This window comes from Bombus pascuorum, chromosome 6 (assembly GCF_905332965.1).
Source record: "Bombus pascuorum chromosome 6, iyBomPasc1.1, whole genome shotgun sequence".
NCBI classification, from domain to species: Eukaryota; Metazoa; Arthropoda; class Insecta; order Hymenoptera; family Apidae; genus Bombus; species Bombus pascuorum.
Genome location: NC_083493.1, coordinates 9,807,637 through 9,827,586, shown reverse-complemented (window position 1 = coordinate 9,827,586; position 19,950 = coordinate 9,807,637). Strand labels below are relative to the sequence as shown.

General features: G+C 38.9%; 1 protein-coding gene across 4 annotated transcripts in view; it reads right to left on the bottom strand.

Annotated features, from left to right (window-relative positions):
* The window catches only part of LOC132907751 (synapse-associated protein 1-like), a 91,278-nt gene that overhangs the window by 56,556 nt on the left and 14,772 nt on the right, over positions 1-19,950 (bottom strand). For all 4 annotated transcript variants that reach the window (XM_060961129.1, XM_060961132.1, XM_060961133.1 and 1 more), the window contains one exon: positions 13,213-13,334. In XM_060961129.1, coding sequence (XP_060817112.1) covers positions 13,213-13,334 — 122 coding nt within the window. The remainder of the gene's footprint in view (positions 1-13,212; positions 13,335-19,950) is intronic.

Genomic DNA, 19,950 nt, shown 5'->3' with positions numbered 1-19,950 from the left:
TTAAACCATTAACATTCAACGATTAATCAACATTTCCTACATCGAGCCAAATATTCCGCCTCCTTTGTTTCATAATATTTTTCCATATAACGACTCTATGTGAGAACACGATTTTCTATTTGACATTTAAATTAAATCAAGTTAATTAAGTCTTTATACAAACATCTGTCGCTCGTTTATCACTCCAATCACCGACGTAGAAAAATAACCTTAACGTTAAATATAGACGGTGTCACAGAAGATCGCGAAATAAATAGAAAAATACACAAAACAACTCGAAATCAAACGTCAAACATGTAAATTCAAATATATCAGCAGTTGCAGTGATAAAGATTTAAATGGACAAGCCGTCGAAGCAGAGATACACCATGTTAATGAAAGGTATCGAACGGTTCGCAAAATGCGAAAGTAACAACGCATACTGGCTGTCAGCGTGCAAGTAGAGGGGAGATCCGATAATCGATCAGAGAAAGAGTTCCCCCGGGGTCGACAACAATGATCTCTGACCGGGCATTACCACTACGCTGCGCTGATACGAGCAGGTGTCCATCAACGTCTCTTTGATCTTGCCGTGGAAATCCTATTTCAGTCCTGTGGCCGATATCGAAACAGCCACGTTGTAACCACGCTACTTTGGATTGCGGAATTTTCACACTGCCGATGACCGAGTGTTTACCACAACACAGACGATCGGAGCTCAAGATCTCGTGAAAATTCAACGATATCGGTGATACTTTGACCCTCCAAATCGGTCAAACGTCCCGATAAAATCTCTCGCGAAAGAGCACGATTGTTCCTGTTATTTTCCATTTAATCAAGCCACGAATTAGCAAATTGAATCCACAGTTGTTTCCACTGTGTTGTAATCCTTCTACTCTTTACTCGTTCTAATTTCTCCAATCATTTACAGCGAACAGTACGATGGGTTCGCAGAGATCTTTGGAAATTCAAAATCTTATGACCGTTTAAGCGCGTCGATCGTACAGGTGCATATAAAATACGATGGCGATGCATTTTCTTATAAGACAGCGATCTTTAAATCCAATACGCCGCAAACCGAATACACGTTACCGAAGTAATCATCTATTACCTGATATCGACTATTTGATTGCAGGATTAAATGCAAGATTAAAAACTCTCCATTTTCTCGAACAATATAAAAATGCTACAATGTTGGTTACATCGTTGGTTTTATAGATCCCGGCGGATTGACGAGCTTTTAAAAGGTTTACACTCGTATCTCGTATATTTAAATTTCACGAGCTTTAACCGGCGAGTAATACCATGAAAATCACAAAATCACTAAATATACTTGTTATATATCAAGCTTTTTCTCTGTGGCCTTGCGTATAACGTGTATTGCTCCATATAATCAGCTGAAACACGCGTGGAAGCTCATGTGCATTGGCTCTCATTTCGAAATAATTTACCGAGATTAAACACGTGCGACCACCTCCGGTGTTTCGATTAATTTGTGTCTAAACTGACCTTGAACCATCCAAAAAGCTAATACGTAGCAGCTGCCGAACAAAAAGCTCTAGCATACAGAGAAAGAAGGAGGGAGAAAGATAGGAAGAGAGAGAGAGAGAAGTGGAAGTGAGCCAGGGGGAGCTAACGAAAATCGATAATACGAATATCTGCACGAATGGCAAGCTTTTACTCTCTCTCCGATAAATTCGGCGATAATGATAGAGAGGAAGTCCGTTTAGTGGGCATGAGTCGTTGAAACGTAGCCGGAGGCATCAGCTGTTCGGAAACCTTGGGCTGCCAAACGGTTGAAATTCACAGGTGAAAGGAATCGACGTTCGATATACGCAAAATCAAATCCACGCGGACAATCAGGCTGGAGATACAGAAACTGGTAGAATGCACTGGCAAACTAATCGATGGTAGAGTAAGAGGAAAGAGGACAGTAGAACTACAGAATGTGGAAGGGGACAACAAAATGAACGAACAAATAGGGTGGAGAAAGAAAAAGATTCTGTCGCCAATGTGCCTACGGGTGAATAGATAAGATCGTAGTATAGACGTTATTGCTATTTTTTCTCTTTTCTGTCGAAAGTCGATGCATAAACCGGGAAGATGCTCGACGGTGCGAGTTGGCCCGTGCTCGTGTAGTTGGGTCTCGAATGAAGAGGGTGGCGTTTGGATCAATACCAACTGCCCCTATTCTTTGTCCGTGTATGCACGAGCCGTAGTTTGGTCGCGGGACGCGTTCACACAAAGATATCGCGCGATTCTGTATTCGTGTTGCTCGGTAAGCACATACATTGTCGACTAAAAAATTGGGATCGCTTTTTTAGTTGCATGTATATAACAACTCTGTTAATTTTCTTACTAACTTGAAATTAACGATTGAAGAGAATAGAGAGGCAGCTCTACCTTGTAGTAGTCTGAACAAAATTCAATCGCTTTCTGAAATATGATATAAATGTAGAACTCACTAATATTCGTAGTAATAAACTTCTCTAATTGCATTTACAACGCTTCCACGAATGTCTTCATTAATTTGAAATTAGCAATTAGAATGATTGCTTCAATAAGAGAACAGCTCCACTTTCTAGTAGTTTGAGTAAACTAACAAAAACCAACCGAAGATCCTATTGAGATATGTATAATTTTGTGTGCTAGACTAGATTAGCCGCGTAGTAGAGAGTATGAGTGTATGGAAGTATGTGTGTGTACAGCGTCTCGAAAAACGGATGAATGCAATTGTTGGCAGTGTGGTATAGAAGATGCTGAGACAAAGAGAGTGCCGAGACGCGTGCAAATGTATATCGACGAAGACCCTGTAAATTATTTATTAAATAAATCTAAAACTATTTTAATATAAATTCAAAGTGTAATCTTAGTGTTCCTTTACTTTTATTTCGGCGATTAAAATCCACAATTCTCAACAGATCCAATCACTTTCTAAAACATGCTATACACTCACAGTATATTGATATTCCTAATACAATAGTGCAGTAAGTATAATTTAAACATAGGAGATACCTCAATGCTGCAAACCGTTCGATGATCGATACAAACTTCCTACACTTCGATAAATTTCTAATGAAAATATTTTCGAAGATAGCAGTATTCCGTTAAAGGTTAAACTTTCCGAAACTCTTGGTTTTGAAACGTTTTCATTAGTATTGTGTAACTTTTTCGACGTACTGACGTGCACATATATACGCTTTGTTTCTATACATGTTTGTGTAAGGATAGAGCTCGTGTGTGAATGTGGCTTTGCAATTGTAAGCATCACAGTGACGACGAGGCATCGCGTGGCTTGGCGATCGTTTCTGCGCTGGAGCGCGTCTGACCATACACGAGCTTGACTACTGCGAAGCGCACGGCAGACTCCGACACATGTCGTGGATTGGATCCACTTGTTGGATAACATTAGCGATGATTATCGCCGAGTTAGAGTGCTTTCGCGTTGGCTGCTTTTCGCACTGTGTATAGTAATCGCACGATAGTTAGCAAAACGTTACTACACGTCATCGTGTTCATATCAGAGACCGTGACGTTTCGCGCGATTTAATCGAAAACGGTTAATTCGTGACTCAAGTTGCCAATCGTTTGGATGTAATAAATTTTCACGCAAAAGAAACAATTAAAGTAGTCAAAAGTAAAACGCGGAAGAACTAAGATTGATGACTAATTAAAATTGATTTGTTCTTATTAATACGTAATTCTATGTAACATAAAGATGTTTCTAATTGAAAAACAAACAGGTCAATTCTTTTTATGGTCTTCAAATTTTTATATCTCAACTTCACTTTCACCTTAACGATCGAAGAGATTTTTAATCTTTTAAGGAAATTTCCAACATGAAATTGAAACGAGGAATCACGCGTGTCAACTATCTTTTAATAATTTCAAACATAATTCGAAGGTTATAAGAGAACTTAAATCGTACTGCACTTTCATTACACGACAACTCATCAATTATTTCGTATCTACCTTTGTTTCTCCGTATCTGATCCGCGTCTGATGTGAAACTACAAAAATTGCACGCATCTCTCCTTTCCATCGATATATTCTCGGAAATAAATACCAAATAACAAGAAATTGCACGAAAATTATGAAAACCGTTCGTTTTACATATTCGCTGACGCTCCCTCCGCCGTGATATTAAGTTGAAAATGACAAGAACTCGACATATCGTCATATCTTTTTTACAACGAGTAAAAACGCTCGCAACGCGAAATGAAAGACGACAGGAATTGCGCTTACAACGCGACGTGACCGGTTGGAAATCACAAGCAGCAATATACTAATAATATCTTTCTTGCCGCTAGCGAAGTTTTTAGAAACGACAATTCTACAGAGCCATTTAGTATCACGTATCGAGCAACGGTCGGTCGATGCTGCATATTGGAAATTTGGTATTAATTAACGCCAACCACCTAAATCAATATAGCGACGATGTGTTGGAATACTATGCTGCTGTATGTCGATGTAGTATCGCGGTGGTTCATGCAACAGATTTTCCTAACAGATCTGGGTTTTCAATTTGTCGCACGCGTGTTAGTTGCCTTATCGCCGTGAATGACAGGCTCTAACGAGCTCACGCAATTTCTCGATTTTCTTCCCGCCGTGTAATTAACTGTACCGGAACTAATCAACCGTAGTTTAACGCGTCAAGAAATAAAAGGTATGAAATAAACGCGTTGGAATAAAGATTTCTAGATATTGTTTACTGCTGAGTCACTGAGTTCCTAATACTTGAAATGTATGGCAGTATAGAACGAGACTGAAATTGTGGAAGAAGTGTGCGTTAGGTGTTGGTTGGATTGAGAATGCTTACGTGGCTTGTCTAAAGTGAGTAAAAGAGGTTGTAGAACGAGGAAAGAGACAATACACCGAGGCTTTTAGAATATATTGCGTGGGAGATGTTACACTGTGCCCGAAATAGTTCTTGAATGGTAGTCGTAGAAGCGTTTTACGTTATATATTTCACTTTTAATGCTGTACAGCAGCATGAAAAACCCTTAGACCTTTTCACGTTGCTGGTTTTACGATGGCAAACTAAACATATTTCTTAGAACAGTTCTCATCTGGTATTACGTGCAAACGGAGAAAGACATTTTTTCAATGGTATTGCATATTTATGATTTCTTCTAGCTCGCAAATCTTTTGAAAACACTGCGATAAATAGAGCCGTCATCAAGGTGTTTTAAAAAGTGTCCGCGCGGAAAAGGACATCAGAAACGTGAATCAGTTTTGCAAAAAAAAAAAAAGAGAAAGAGAAGTGAAAGGGAAAAAGTGGATAGAGCGGAAACAAGTATATTCAGGAATTATTCGATTGAATCCTTAAAAGGGAAATACAATTTAAATAACATCAAGTATCTGATCATTCGTCGCTGAAAATAAAATTTCTCTTTGGTAGATCCTCTAGCACTTGCTTTTATTCGTATTGTATCTGACCAGATTTCAATTTACTATTGAAACTGTCTCATACTCGTATCCCCTCACCCTTCCAAACATTCCCTAACAAGGATTCCTACACATCATTGATTCTCATTCACACGGATGAAACGCGTAAACGCGTGCTACGTGACGAGACGTATTTGTTCTCCGATAAACGACATCCGCCAACTAGATTATAAAGGATCGTTCAGACAATCAATGTTATTGTCAATGTTATTGTCAATATTCAGAGTTCTCAACATTGTATTAACAATATACAGTATGTTCGTTTTAAACACATGCACTTGATTACTTCTCCAAGTATTAGAAATGCCAACAAATGTTTCAGACGAAATTTGTTTCACCATTTCTTCTGCGTTTTTATCTAAGAAGAGTTGAATATCAATGTAACTTTTCTAACTGGATTTTTTTGATTCTCTGCAAAAAAGTATTAATATATTTCGGTCGAAAAATAATTAGTTTCAAAAGTATTTTAATTCTAATCTCGTAAAACTTATCGTACGAAGAACAAAAAATATAAACGACATATTGATCGTCTAGACGATCTCTTATGTACAATAATGCCAAGGACCCTGAATATTGACGATGATATTGATCGTCTGAACGTTCCTTAAGGAATTATCATGACCGGATGTGATTCGGTGGCGGTAATAATTCATGGAATTTAATATTGCTTCCAAATGGCGACACTGCAGCGTGTTATTTGACTGGAAGAAGGTTTCCACGTGATCTGACACCGTCAAAAGAATTGCTCCGCATTAATCGGCCGTTTTCACTCCCTCTAGTGTTACTGCTCGACAGACTTTACCACGTCGCTGGTCATATATCATCAGGAAAACACCGGGTGTACAAACGATAGAAGAGTGCACGATAATACGATGCGCATATATCTCTGCACGTTATTAGAAGTGACACTTGTCAACTAGCAGGATGTCCAGTCTAACTGTGTCGCGTGTTTTCATTCACGTTTCTTGCCAGAAGACCGTATATAAGTATAGCAATACTTACAAAAAATGAAGCAAATTCAAGGAATTCTTAGAAAGTTGTCAAAAGCCTTAAAAATTGTTGGTTCGTGGAACCTGAGGCTGTAAACATCACATACGGTCAGTGTTATAGTAATAAATGTACGAATTTGATATAATAAAATTAATTTGTTTTCAAGTCTATATATATTAGGTTGTTCGATAAGTCTCTTTCTTTTACAGACACTCATTTTTATAAAATCTTTATAAAAACATGAAACCTAATCTGTTGAAAGTTGTAATCTGTATCTTGATAGAACAAAATGGATCATACGTAATTCGATAAAATAATATATACTTATAAATACGAATAATATATACTTATAAATACGAAACTTTTAAGACGACCTAATATAAAGACACGTCTTTTCCTTACTATGCTATTTCGTTCTATACGTTCTAAAAACATGATCTTATAATCCAGATTCTCGAAATTTCTCATTTAACTCGCCTCAAACTTTCCCGATAAGATTTCAACCAAGAAATTACATGAAAAGTAACACGCTATTAATTTATCATACGTCTATAACTCTTGCGGGTAGTTTTAAGGAATATTTGGAACGCGATACGTACATCTGAGACGAATATAAAGTATCTTAAGACGTATGAACGACGGTGTACATATATGTTGGAGATCTCCTCTGCTTTTCATCTTTGATGGAGCAAAAATTTAGGAAATAAAAAGCGCGATTTTGCTTGGAGAGGATTCAATATCTGCTTAATGGAGAAAAATCTGGTCTTTAGAAAATGGAACGTTCGTCGTCCTTCAAAGTTTTTTTAGAAGATCGCCATTTCCTGCGGAAATTTTTCTCGTGTGCCAAGTGTTCGAGATTCTGTAACCACATTATGCGCTCGAATTACCGTCCGCCCTTTCGACGATCAACTTAGAAATGTACTTCATTCGATCGTCGAACGAAAGTGGCTCGCTCGAATTTAACCGCGGTTAAAAACTAATTTCGAGCATAGCGATTTATTCATCCGCGTGTCGAGTACGTTAATAATTATTCGACGACGGTACACGCGCGTTAACGAGAAATATTTCCACGCAATGACACTTGGTCAAGGGGTTGTTTCCATTTTCGAATCCATTTCTACATAGGATTACCTGTTTGGACCTATAGAATCCAATTATGGGGAACAGCAAGTAATTCAATCAAAAACTCTAAGATCCTTAATAAATGCACCTTGGTATGTTACCAACGAAACAATACATCGCGACCTCAAGATACCCACAGTCAAAGAAGAAATATCCAAATTCAGTAACAGATATAACATAAGAGTTAACAAGCAGCAAAACCCACTAGTTACTCAATTTCTTGACACGTCGGATCAGATCCGCAGGCTAAAAAGACATTACCCTTCAAATTTAAACACTAGATTCAACTAGAATCAAACACACGATAAACAGTCATTAAACACGACATAGTACCACGCTAGAAAAATTTATTTATAATTCTCAATGAGAATTGATTGTAAAATTCATTCAGATAAAAAAAGAAGAGAAAAAATGTCTACATAGGAAAATTAGGATATTCATAGGATGTTTGAAAATGGATAAAGAGCTTCACCGTCCACAAATATGTAGAAACAGTTGTGATGAAATTGTTATTGCGTTTGAAACTTTGAGATGCAAGGAATTTATATACGTATTTCAAGTTATAATAAAAATGGCATCAATTACGATATAATATGATTATAAAATCATTTTTTCCATCGTTGATAGATCTTTGACAAAATTCAGGCAAATACCTCTGAATTAAAAAAAAAAAATTTTATATGAAGATGAAGCATCGTTAAATCAAACAACCAATAATATATAATTCTCTGCATATTTTGAATCGTCGTCTTGCATGAGTACGTAACTCCAACCAATTAAGCGTCTTTTTAATTAATTCCCCTTAGTCGCAATAATTTGGCTCAATTAACAAGTTTCGTATGAATCAGCAGGTATGCCAACGTTTCTAAACGGCACCGTATTTATCGATCTCTCGTTAATTAAATAAACTGGAGAGTCAAACTTTAGAGGTAAACAGTAAACTCGACGGGTAACTTCTGATCGAAGATGTCCAAGTTCGAAAACAAGTCTAAACTGTCAAGAGCGCATTAGGCGGACAATCGTTGGAACGTTTGGATTCCCTTGAGAAATTGCACGTCACATGCATGCACGACAGACGTCTCACGCAAAAATAGCGAGCTACGAAGATTGCTCGAACTTGGGAAAACACGCGACGTCAAAGATCCTATGATTCTAAGAGCTACGCTCGGGGATTGTCAAGGATTTCTGATGACGAACGGTTAAAAGATAAAATTCAATCTCGCTAGATTCATTAATATTTTTCTATATTTCTTTTCGCAACAAGGTTGTCAAGCTTCGCTTATCCTTCGTTTCAACCCAGTCAGCAAAATTGAGAGAGGAAGGTAGAGCTCTATGAAACACGTTCTACAAATGAAATCGAATGCTCAAGAGGGACGATTAATAAATTTCGACGATCCGCGTTTTAATAACAGCCACTTGTCAGCTTATTGGTTAAAGCTGAACGACATGTACTGTATAAAATATACACGACGCGCTCCAGTTTTCTTTTTCTTTTTTCCAATGTGACGAACTGATGTTATACGTTAAATCTATCTGTACGAAACGTATCTTTTTCGTTCAGCCATCTTCATTTCTCTTCGTAGAACTAAAAATATTTGACTATCGCTTAGTAACAGCCGATATAATTTTCCTCCAAAGGTAAAAATCACGGGGAACTTTGAATATTTGAGGATATCTGGAAAAATGAAGAAGTAATGGATAGAACATTTGAATTAAAAAGGATCATTCGATGAATTTTCACAGAGAAAAGATAAAACTTGGTAGATACAGAGGCGTGAAAACGAAGGTCAAATCTTTTGTCGCTACAAATTGCAAGAGGCACGTTGGTCCGATACGGTTGGCCGCTGTGAATCGCCGGCTGATCGAGCGCGAATCGAATAGATTGCTTTCGAACATTTGCACGCGTGCACGTTTACGTTCGCTGTGCGGGAGGTTGGAAGAGGATTTCCAGAGATATTATTGACAGTAATCTCCGACGATACATCCAACGAGATCCTTCACCCAGTGGCCCAATTTGTCTCGAACAAAACCGGCGGCGTTATCGAAATTGAAAATGTCGAAACAGCCTCGAGAAACATTGCGAACGTATAAAATTTTTATGATGCATTTGAATTCGCTAACGCGACCTTGCGTCTAAAATCTCTTTATGAATTTTACCATATCATATGCACACGATGTTGTATAACGCGCGATGCATTTCCACGGGAATCATCAGAAAATTCATTTCGTGAATTTTATTCAGTCGTCTAGTTCCATTAAAGAACGACCTTGCCTTCATATTGCCAATATAAAATACACAACGCTGGAAATCTGAAAGGTAAAACGATATTGTCGAGCGATATTAATACGCCGAATTTAATACGGCGGGCCGACGAGTCTACGGTAATCAAGTTTCGAATATTCAGTGGCTCAGGGAAATATTTGAACGCCCACAGAAACTTTTCATAAATACGTTATATGGCTTATAGGAAACATTATATGTTGTGTAGCAAAGCATAGTTAATTATTCATTTGCATTAATAAGTCGTAATATATTTAGTAGAACCATTCCCGGTACTAATGCTGTACAACTATAGCTTTCCATTAAGCATACATTTACAGTAAATAAGCTGTAACTTCTGTATAAACCTTCAGACTGCTTCCAAATTTCACCAATACGATCGTAATAATCGTATTTCGTCACAATACTGATGAAACGTAAGAAAATGTTCTCATACGATACATCTAATACGTTCGTAAAAATTATCTAATTTCTCTAAAAATTTAGTCACCATATCTGGTGATCGATGCTTGATACCTTTCATGAGATTAAATGGATGCTGGGAACGAGTTTGTTATTTTTATCGGTGAAACACTTGAAAAAGAAACAAAAATCGTGCAAACAAGAGAGTGACAAATATCGTTCCCTCGTTTCATCTTCCATTTCAATCTCCGTTTGGCTAGCGTGCGTAAAATCGTTAAAAAACAAAGTTCAATAACTTCCAATACCTGACGTTCCTGTGACAAAAATTCGCAGAACGCGTTACGAAGGTATGGGATTGCAGCGATTCAAAGAATCCCATTGAATCTCTCTGCGATTGTCTGAGAACGGACGTTTCACGTACGAGCAAGACTCAAGAAGGAGAAACCGTGGTATATAAGTCGAAAACGCGTATAACGTGATAAAATTATCGGGATACAAGGGGTTGAAGAGGTAGCAGAGGGGTTGAAACTGCGGACAGGCGTTTAAGAAAGTGTTCAACGACTTCGTTCTTCTAAAGAATGTCCTGTGTCTCCGTTTCATTCTTCGAGGGCATTGCACCCATTAAAATGACATTTCTATTCGAGAATGGAATTCTTCAACATCTACTACTACTACACCTGCTTCTCGTGCGTATCGTATAAATACCAATAAGTGGTGGGGTGTGAAAGAGGCCAATGAACCTGACATGGGAATTTTTAATAAAAAATTTCCACCTGTATTTCACTGCTGTTTTTTTTTCCCAACTTCGTTTCACCTACGTGACGCGTGCAATTTCGCATTTTCGCGTGTTCGTTTCCAGTTATTTCTCGTAAATTGAACTGCTTGAAAGAGTAACAAAATGACAAAAAAAAAAAAAAACAAATTGGAAAATTAAAATGGTTAAAAATTCACAAGATTTCTTGCATCTTCGCTAACAGATACGGAAAAATATCCAGTTTCCTTTTGTATCTCACCTTTCACGTTCTTTAAATACCAGTGAAATATTTGCTTTTCATTAAAAGCCATGGTTCATTTAGCGAAATTAATGCCAACTACGAACTCCTATTTTCTCTTACCTCGGTATATTAATTTACGTTTTACAAGCACGTAATTGGTTGGACTGTGATAAGTCGACGTTATCGTGATTACGATTATTATCGTTGCCGCCTGCACAGGGAAGTAATTAACCAACAAACCGGTCAACCTGTTAATTTCAATTGATTATAGCGTGCGCGTACGCGTAACAGAGGTTTATAAATAAATTGATGTTGCACGTAATCGAGCGGGTTATCGATGACCTCGCGATTTTATCGTGTTTCGGTCCGATTCGATATTGACGGATTAATTATCTGACATGCAAATTATCGTTCTTATAGGGGAACGCGTTAACACGATCGCTCTTGCAATTATTTATGCCTGTACGGTACAAGAGAGGAAAGAGGCTCGAAGAATTTTTTAGTCCTGACTTGTTCTGACAGCTCGACACGCGGAAATTATTTCCTTCTTGGAAAGAAATTTATTCGCCGAGCGGAAATAAGACGAAGCGCTTTTTCCAATTACTATGGTTCAATGACAGCTAGTCGGAGGTCGTGAAACTTTACTGAATTAATTCCGGATAACGTGCGGCGGAAGGATAAAGAGGAAATGAACAAAAGAAAGCAGCGGAAAAATAGCTTGTTTCTGAACGAACGATTTTTAACCGCGACAATGTTGTAAATCCAATTATCGGAAAAATTCACGTTTGAAAAAACTGCGCGAAAGTAAACCCGTCATTCGTCCCTGGCGACGTGCACAACTGAAAAGTCGACGATTTGCATTTTTGCCTCTAAAACGGGTGCGGTAGATCGCTGGTCTTTTTTCACTTCGTCGTCCTTTTGTTTCGGTTTTTCCGACGATAACGTTCCATTCGATTAATTTCAACGGCGAAGAAGACCGGGGCCTCGTGAGCTGAGCGGCGAGGAATTTTTCTTTTTTATCATCGTCTGTTATTAAACTCCGTGGCGAAACTCGGATTCAAAGGATCTTTTTCGCAAATTGTGATCAAAAAGTACGCAGTATAATGTAAAAGCCTTGCGATAAATTCTTTTATAACTTCCGACACCGAAGCGACACGTCATTGAAAATCGATAATATTCAATTTATCAAAACCCTGCTCGACTATGACCTTACCCTATGCTTTGATATTTCGCGTATAAATTATCCTTTATTCTACTTCGAATAAAGGAAAGGAAGCGATAAAAATATCACTCCCATAACGTCCCACTTATGCCTGGACCATAACTATGGAAATGTTCAGCTTTTCAGCGACCGACACTGAATGTTTCCTTTCTATTCTCAACGATATACAGTAAAATGTTAAATATTATAAAACGCATGTATAATAACAACGATCATCTCTAGGATTATTTTACTATTTTACACTTAATTTTGAATTAATTTAGAAAGTAAACTAAACGACTACATTTTTCGAGAATTTCTTAAATTAATTCTCGTATTAGACCACACGATTGCTATTTAAATCTTCAGAAACGTTTATCAATTAACAATAATAAAATAATAGAACCGATCAATTTGTCTTCTGTGTATCTCATACATTGTTAATTGCTCCCTAAATCCTCGATAGAGTCGTTCAAAAGTTGCAACTGATCAACTCCATAGATTGAAAAGTGAAACAGTAAAGTTGAACAGAACAGAAGAAAAAGTAGAACAGAAAACAGTAAACAGAAAAGCGACGACATCGATGATATCACAGACGTTATTTTCCAAACTTATTACACAGTTTATCGTTACATATGTCGGTCTATTGCGAGAAAAGAATGGAGTCGATCAGTTTGACTCCCGAGAGGATGATACAAATAGCTTCGAAACAACAATTTACAACAACAAGGAAACAAAAATTAGAAAATAATAGTAGACGAAAAGATATGACGTAAAACATTAATGTAACTCACGTTCTCCTCGACGGTCTTCTTGATCTTTGCTCCAGCTTCGACCACGGTTTTTCCAGCCTTGTTCACGGCGCTGTACAAAAATCCGCCCAGAGTTTTAGCACCTGCCAGTGCTTTCGTTGAAACTACGGCAGAAAGAGAGAAGGAAGAAAATAATGAGCGAGTCGGTGATACGTTATCCAACCGGGTGGAATTTAATGGAGACCGGTCGGCGGAAAAACGTCCGCCGGAAAACGCGAACAGACTACCTTTCGCTGTCATCCCAACCCCCGTGAAAACGTTGCACAAACGCGAGAAACCCAGATACGTCAGTCGAATTTCTCGCACTTGGGGATCTCTGCCGGGTATTCTAGCGTTTATCAGCGTGAGCGACGAAAATTAAGCACCTTGGCGAGTGGGAACGTTCGAGCTAAAAAAAAATTAGCTGATGAAGGGATATTATTTCGCGCGGCGAAATGGCGATAAAGAAGACTGTGCAAATTAAAAAAAAAAGAAAAAAATGGTCGAGTTTTAGTTTTTATTTCTTTGTATTTTCGTTTCTTTCTTTTCCCTCGTTATATTTTCTGTATTTTTCTTTCTTTTTTTTTTCAATTCAGATACAGATCAGAGAAAAGCGTGGAAATCGTTAACCAATCATCTGCAGGTCTTTTTGTAATCACCGGCAGGTATTTTGTAAAATTTCTGCATATAACAGTGGCTACCGTTTATCATTCTCCATATGAGCAAGAGAAAACATTTATTTTGCACGAGGGGAATTTTGGTTAAAAAATAATGTAAATGGAAACATTGAATGTGAAACAATTCGTATGCCAATGTAGCACAAGCTACACATTGATAAGCTTTTCATTGAAAATCTAATGGTAAATATCGAGAACGAAATTAACGTATTTATTTATATTGTACGTATATTTAACGATTAAATCACTTCCTTGTCGATAGACTAAACAACGGTCTGAAAAGGTCTAATAATAACGGTTTAATGTACTGTAGTCGTTTTGTTAATTAAATCGTGTATTGAATTTCATTGAAATTCGAAACTTTTGTTTTGCAAGCTATAATTAACTGTCTGTTTCAAACTGCTGTATTGCTCGATTTCCATATGTATTTGGCAATGCCAAAGTAATTAAATGTATACGGGCAAAAGATTGAGATAAATATCATCGACATCGTTTTCTCAAATCATCTGTCCATTATACGTCTCTCGGTACATTTGAGCAAACCTCATGGTGACCGGTCAACGGTTACTAATTAATAGGCTTGTTGCTTGACACATTTAGATTCCGGGATCAAGTCACCCCCCACCCCCTTGTGTCCGGTATAAAGGACGTGCATCCGAACATCAACCGCTATTCGTCGTGCGTTATATCAGTTCGCGCAATGACTTTCAATGATGTCGATTAATTCACGTAATCGTTTCAAAATATATGTGTACACGTTTATGTAACGAAAGAGCATACCAATCCTAATATTTGTCTAATCAAACTTTGTATTGTTCCTTCAATTAGTCAATTAATCAATTAGTCAATTAGTAATCAATATTTAATTAATCTTCCTGTATGTAGTTGTAATACCATACACAAGTATCATTAGACACGTACAATGGATAATTCATTTTGCGATATATACCGTGATCCATATACAACGAAACGAACGAAATTTTCCGACTGTTTTAATTAAGCAAAATTTTACTAAAGCCTTAAAACTGGCGAAATTTGAACAACAATCAGTTTACTGCACCTTTTGCCACATCTCCGAGAGAAAATTTCCTTGCTCCATCATGGTCGAGTATCTGGCGTCCAAATTGCCAGCTGACGGAATAGCTGACAGTCCTCAGGATCATATTACCCTAATCTCGACAGTCAGCCAGCAAATCTCGAAACACGGTGCTTCTTTTAATGCATTTATCCCGGCTTATCCCACGTTATTCAACGAATCTTATTTTCAAAAGAAATTCGTGGTGGAAGGTTTACGATGGAAAGAGCAGCTTAGAAAGTTGATGGAAAATTAGCCGCTACGCAGCGAAGCAGTCGCGCGTTAACGCGAATAAACCATGGGCGTTGCTTGTGTTATTTGGTTGGAGTAACTTGGTTCTCGACGTAAATCGAGGCCAATTTAATCAACCAAATTGAGCCACTTCGATTCATGTTGCTGCATCCTCGTCTTTCTTCCTCGACCTTCCTCTCTCCGCCCGTCTTTCCATCTTTTTTATTTCTCCCTCGTTCTACCTAACGCTCTTTCCTTTCCAATTTTTCTATTTCTTCGTTTCATCCGACTAAACGAAGGCTCAATGCAGGAAATTCAGAGGATCGAGGTGACTCGACAAACCGCGTTTGCACAATAATTCCGGTGTTACGCGATTAAATTGACGGTGGACCGAGTCGGCCGACGTCGAGACGGGTAAAATAAAAAGACGGGGATGAAAAAGCAAAGGAGAATCAACGCAGCACTTTCATCGTTGCTGGCACGGTACCAATGTTCGCCAAACAGGTGCCAAGTTTCGTACGGGTCTCGCATCGTGTAAGGGTTACGCCGTGTGATTTGTTACCTGGCAAGATCAACCCTTGGGCAAATATATTCCGGATAATTTACCACGGTCACGTATTTAACAGCGGCAATAATAAGAAATATTACGACACTGTAACCCTGTTAATCGGTGATAAATCGATAGAATGCACCAGTCCGGGTCACAACCGACGCGCCATCGAGGTTACTGAAATTTTCCTCTGGAACAACCTCGAGATTGGATTCACACGCGATAACTAAGTCGATACGTTAACATCATCCACGCCTTGCACTCTTAACGTACGAGTTGACGGTGACTTTCATGATGTTCTTCATATTTTTGTCTTTTTTTTTTACGTGATAAAGCTACTACGTTGAAAACCTCCCTGGGAGAGCGTCTTTCGGTTTGATGCAGGAACGATAAGGCGGAGCCCTTTTTTCGAGGAGGTCCCGACGTCGATGGAAAAATTCAGAGAAAAATGCCGAGTACGTGACGCGCAATTCTTCGCCAGACGATGGTCTACTGAGCTTCAGACCTGCTGCTGACTGTAAAGAACAGAGTAGGGGGGAAAGCCACGTGAAGATCGACGATACGCGACGTATAAACGGCTCGCGATAACTCTGTGCTACGATGTCGTATCTCTGGTTATTAAGCATAAAACCTACGCACCGTATTTATCCAGCGAAATCCGGTTTAAGGTCATTCGAATTTCGAAAAAGAAAAACAGCTTGACCGTGGGTGGAAGAAGCTTAAAGGGTGAAAGTTCCATTTCATGGGGAGAAACGGAGTTCGATGAGATTACGGTTTCAAACCGTGTAAAACGAAATTTTCAGAAGGCCAAGTTGTTTCCAAACTCTATATCGATGAGGGAAGCTCTTAGTGGCTAGATTATCGATTATCGGAACAGTTATTTCCAGAGCGTTTTCAAGGAGAGGTCGATAATCTTCTTTGAATTAAAGATTATTCGAAAGAGGAGATCCACACGGTGTAATGCAAATCAGATACGATTTAGGTTACGATGTCCTTTCTCAGCCCTTTGTGTTCCATCTGAAATTATGCCGCAGCTCGAAGAAAATTTGATTTCTTAATAAAATAATCCAACTTCCTTGTTCTAGTGATTCTTTATGAGCGCGACACGATATGAATGTACGAATCTCGAGAGAACGATCTTAATTCAAACTCGCGACACCCATCCCTCGGGTCATCCTCGTCTCCTTGGATCTGCTTTTAGCTTCTCCGCACGACCCATTCATATCTTTTACATCAGCCGCTACGACACTCGCTCATAGAATATCCTAGCCCTCATCGATCGTCTACATTTTTATTCGCTGATCTCGTTCGCAATAAAAGCAAAAGCTCGGCGAGTCGAGTCGGTACCCTCATTGGACGCGGAACGCGGTATAAAAGGGTTTGAGTTTTGGGAATTATACGACGCGTCAACTGGCGTTTAATCAAACATCGACCTTGCGTCTCCATCGTGTTAACCTCGTGCCAGTTTAGTTAGCGGGAAATCAAAGAGCACCAAGGGAGTAAAGAAGGAAAAGTCTGAGCAGAGAAAAACGCCAGACACAGCGGGGTGGGTTGGTTCGAAAGACAAAGAATTTCTGCGGAAAAGAAAAGAGCGCTTAAATAGCGTTTTTGCTGGCGTGCAGAGGCCGTGCTGCCGAGGCTACGTGTCACGCCATCCTTTAAAAATACCTCGTAGGCTCACTTGCTATTCCCAAGGGAGAGCGTTGGCGTTCGATCCTGAGGAACGCGGCGGGAATATATACGTCGATAGGCCGGATGCAACGGTAAATAAAATTACTGGCTTCTTTACTCCGCTACCGGCTCGATGATTTAATAATCCTACCTATGACGACTTTAGCCGAGAAGAAGTGGATTTAACGTTTGACTCGGCCGGCAGGGATCCTCGGGTTACCAGCCTCTCTTCTTCTTCGTTTCCTCTTTTCCAAGCCCCGATCCTGTTCGATTTATTCCCACTCTGAAAGTCGTTGCGCCCTGTCCTCGGTGCATTGAACTTCCAACGACAGCCAGGTCGGAAAATCTTTCAGCGTATTCACGTGGAAACACGAGCATGCAGAGAACAGGATGCCCGGATAGCAGGGCCGATATTTGTTGTTTTCGAGTGAACTCGGCCACTCGAACAACCGCTTTGTCTCTCTTTCGCAAAATCTCTCTTTGCCGCGATAAATGCGAGTTCGTTCGCTTGGAAAACTGGAAACACGATACAAGAATTCAGCGATTCTCAAATTTCAATTACTCCACTCGCGTAGAGTATCGCAGTGAAGAGGACAGCGTAGAAGAGGCTTCGAAAGCCAATGGAACTTCGGTGTCATCGAACTCTGAACATCTTCCGGAAGGTCGGTCAAAGAACCTGGCTCTACCTTTCTGTCCAGTTTCTTGTTCTTCCGGCTATGGTCAACGATAGCGACTCGTGTAGACGTTCGAGAGGCTGAATTTCGAGAGTGTGTCGGGTTACGGTATAAATTCACCTTTGGTTTTTCATCTATTATACAAACAGAGCAAACAGGGAAACAGAGAATTGCTCGCAGCTGAATGGTATGCGTTAAAACGAGTAAATAAGTGTTGATAACCCGAGTGCAGATATCACTGGTAAACTGTAGATATTTATCCATTTATGGAAGATTCAAACGAGTAAAAATGTACGGTATTTGTACGATACGCAAAGACGTATAATATATTCGCATATTCGATGTAAAGTACTCGATGTAAAATTTAATGAATGAAACGAATCTTCGTGTAGGTACCGTTTGTTTAATTACGTTCATAGAAATATGAATTTGCATAAACATCCGCAGTGTAATTATTGCCTCTGAGAACAGCGTATATTCAACACGACCTATGTCCATTTCAATACACGTTCCAGTGCGTTTTATCGTGAGAAGTCGTGTGCGTTGACAAATCGTCGGATTTTGTTTTATCTCTCGACAATATGAAATAACATTTTCCACGCGCTGTCTCAATTTATAACTTAACACTTTGAAAACGGTATGCTTTGACAAGCTCATAACCTGAATTCTCGCATAATTTTGGAGCGATTGAAAAAGAAAAGATTCAGAAGGTCGCTCGGAAAATTCGTTTAGATTTACATTTAGATTTGGTATACGTTTATTGAATTATGTAGGTGTCATTTTGTTCCACAATCTTTCTCCCTCTCGCGCAACACGAATATTCCAACCCTCGAGAACCTTCCAGGTTTTTCGGCGAAAAACTTCTCCACAAGATTTTCTATGTCGATCAAAATCCTTCAAAATCGGAAGGAACCTTCCGAGCAGCATTTAACAGGCGTAATATTTTAATAAAGATCGAGGAGCATGTTTAAAGATACTTCTAGTAACGTTTTTTAACGCGGTATGCTCGAAAAGAATTTTTCAAAATTTATTATTTTATTAAAAATCAAAATGAACTTTCCCAACAACCAATATCGTATCTAACATATCAACGACGTTTTCATTTATATTATTAAACCATACAACGTAAAACATTTATTCACAACATTTTCTTTATATCATCCGTTGCTTCTTTTTACTGTTTTCATTAATAATAGTTAACATTTTTCCATGATACGCAAGACGTTAGCTTGTACTTCGAACGAAGCGTAAGAGGTTCGTCACGCACGATACCTTTAGAACGTTTCCATAAATAAAATTCCAGCGAATCTAAATCCCACGAACACGATAGCCACGGGGTATAGAAATTGCTATAAATATTGTCACCAACTCGTAGATGAAAATATCTCCTAACTCCGAAAATAATAATATACTCATCCACGCTTAAGTTGTGCTTTGTTCGTAACATCCTTAAGGTCCGACCACGTCTTTGTGAAATACCTTTCGTGCAACTTCCAAAGAGATAAGGTCAAATAACGAGGACGAAATTCCTGCCTTCTGCGTTCTTTAGTCAGCGAGTTCGACGTTCCATCGACCGATCCTCTCAGTCGCGAAGCTTCTTTATCTCTCTTTGGCTGCATCCCTTTCTTTGTGGCTTGGCTGCCTCCAGGAGGTTTCGTGCACGTCACCGCATCCTATCAATCCCGAAGGGGTAACACTCTCCAACGACTGGCTTTGTTTGAGTAGATCGACGAAACAGCCGTGGAAAAGTGCACCGGTGGTGTTACGGCAGTCCGTAATTAATTCTAGTGGCAGCTGTTGGATACCGGCTCGTTAGCATCTTCGATCTGACCGCTGAAGCAACGGTAATCTCTTTCGTAACGG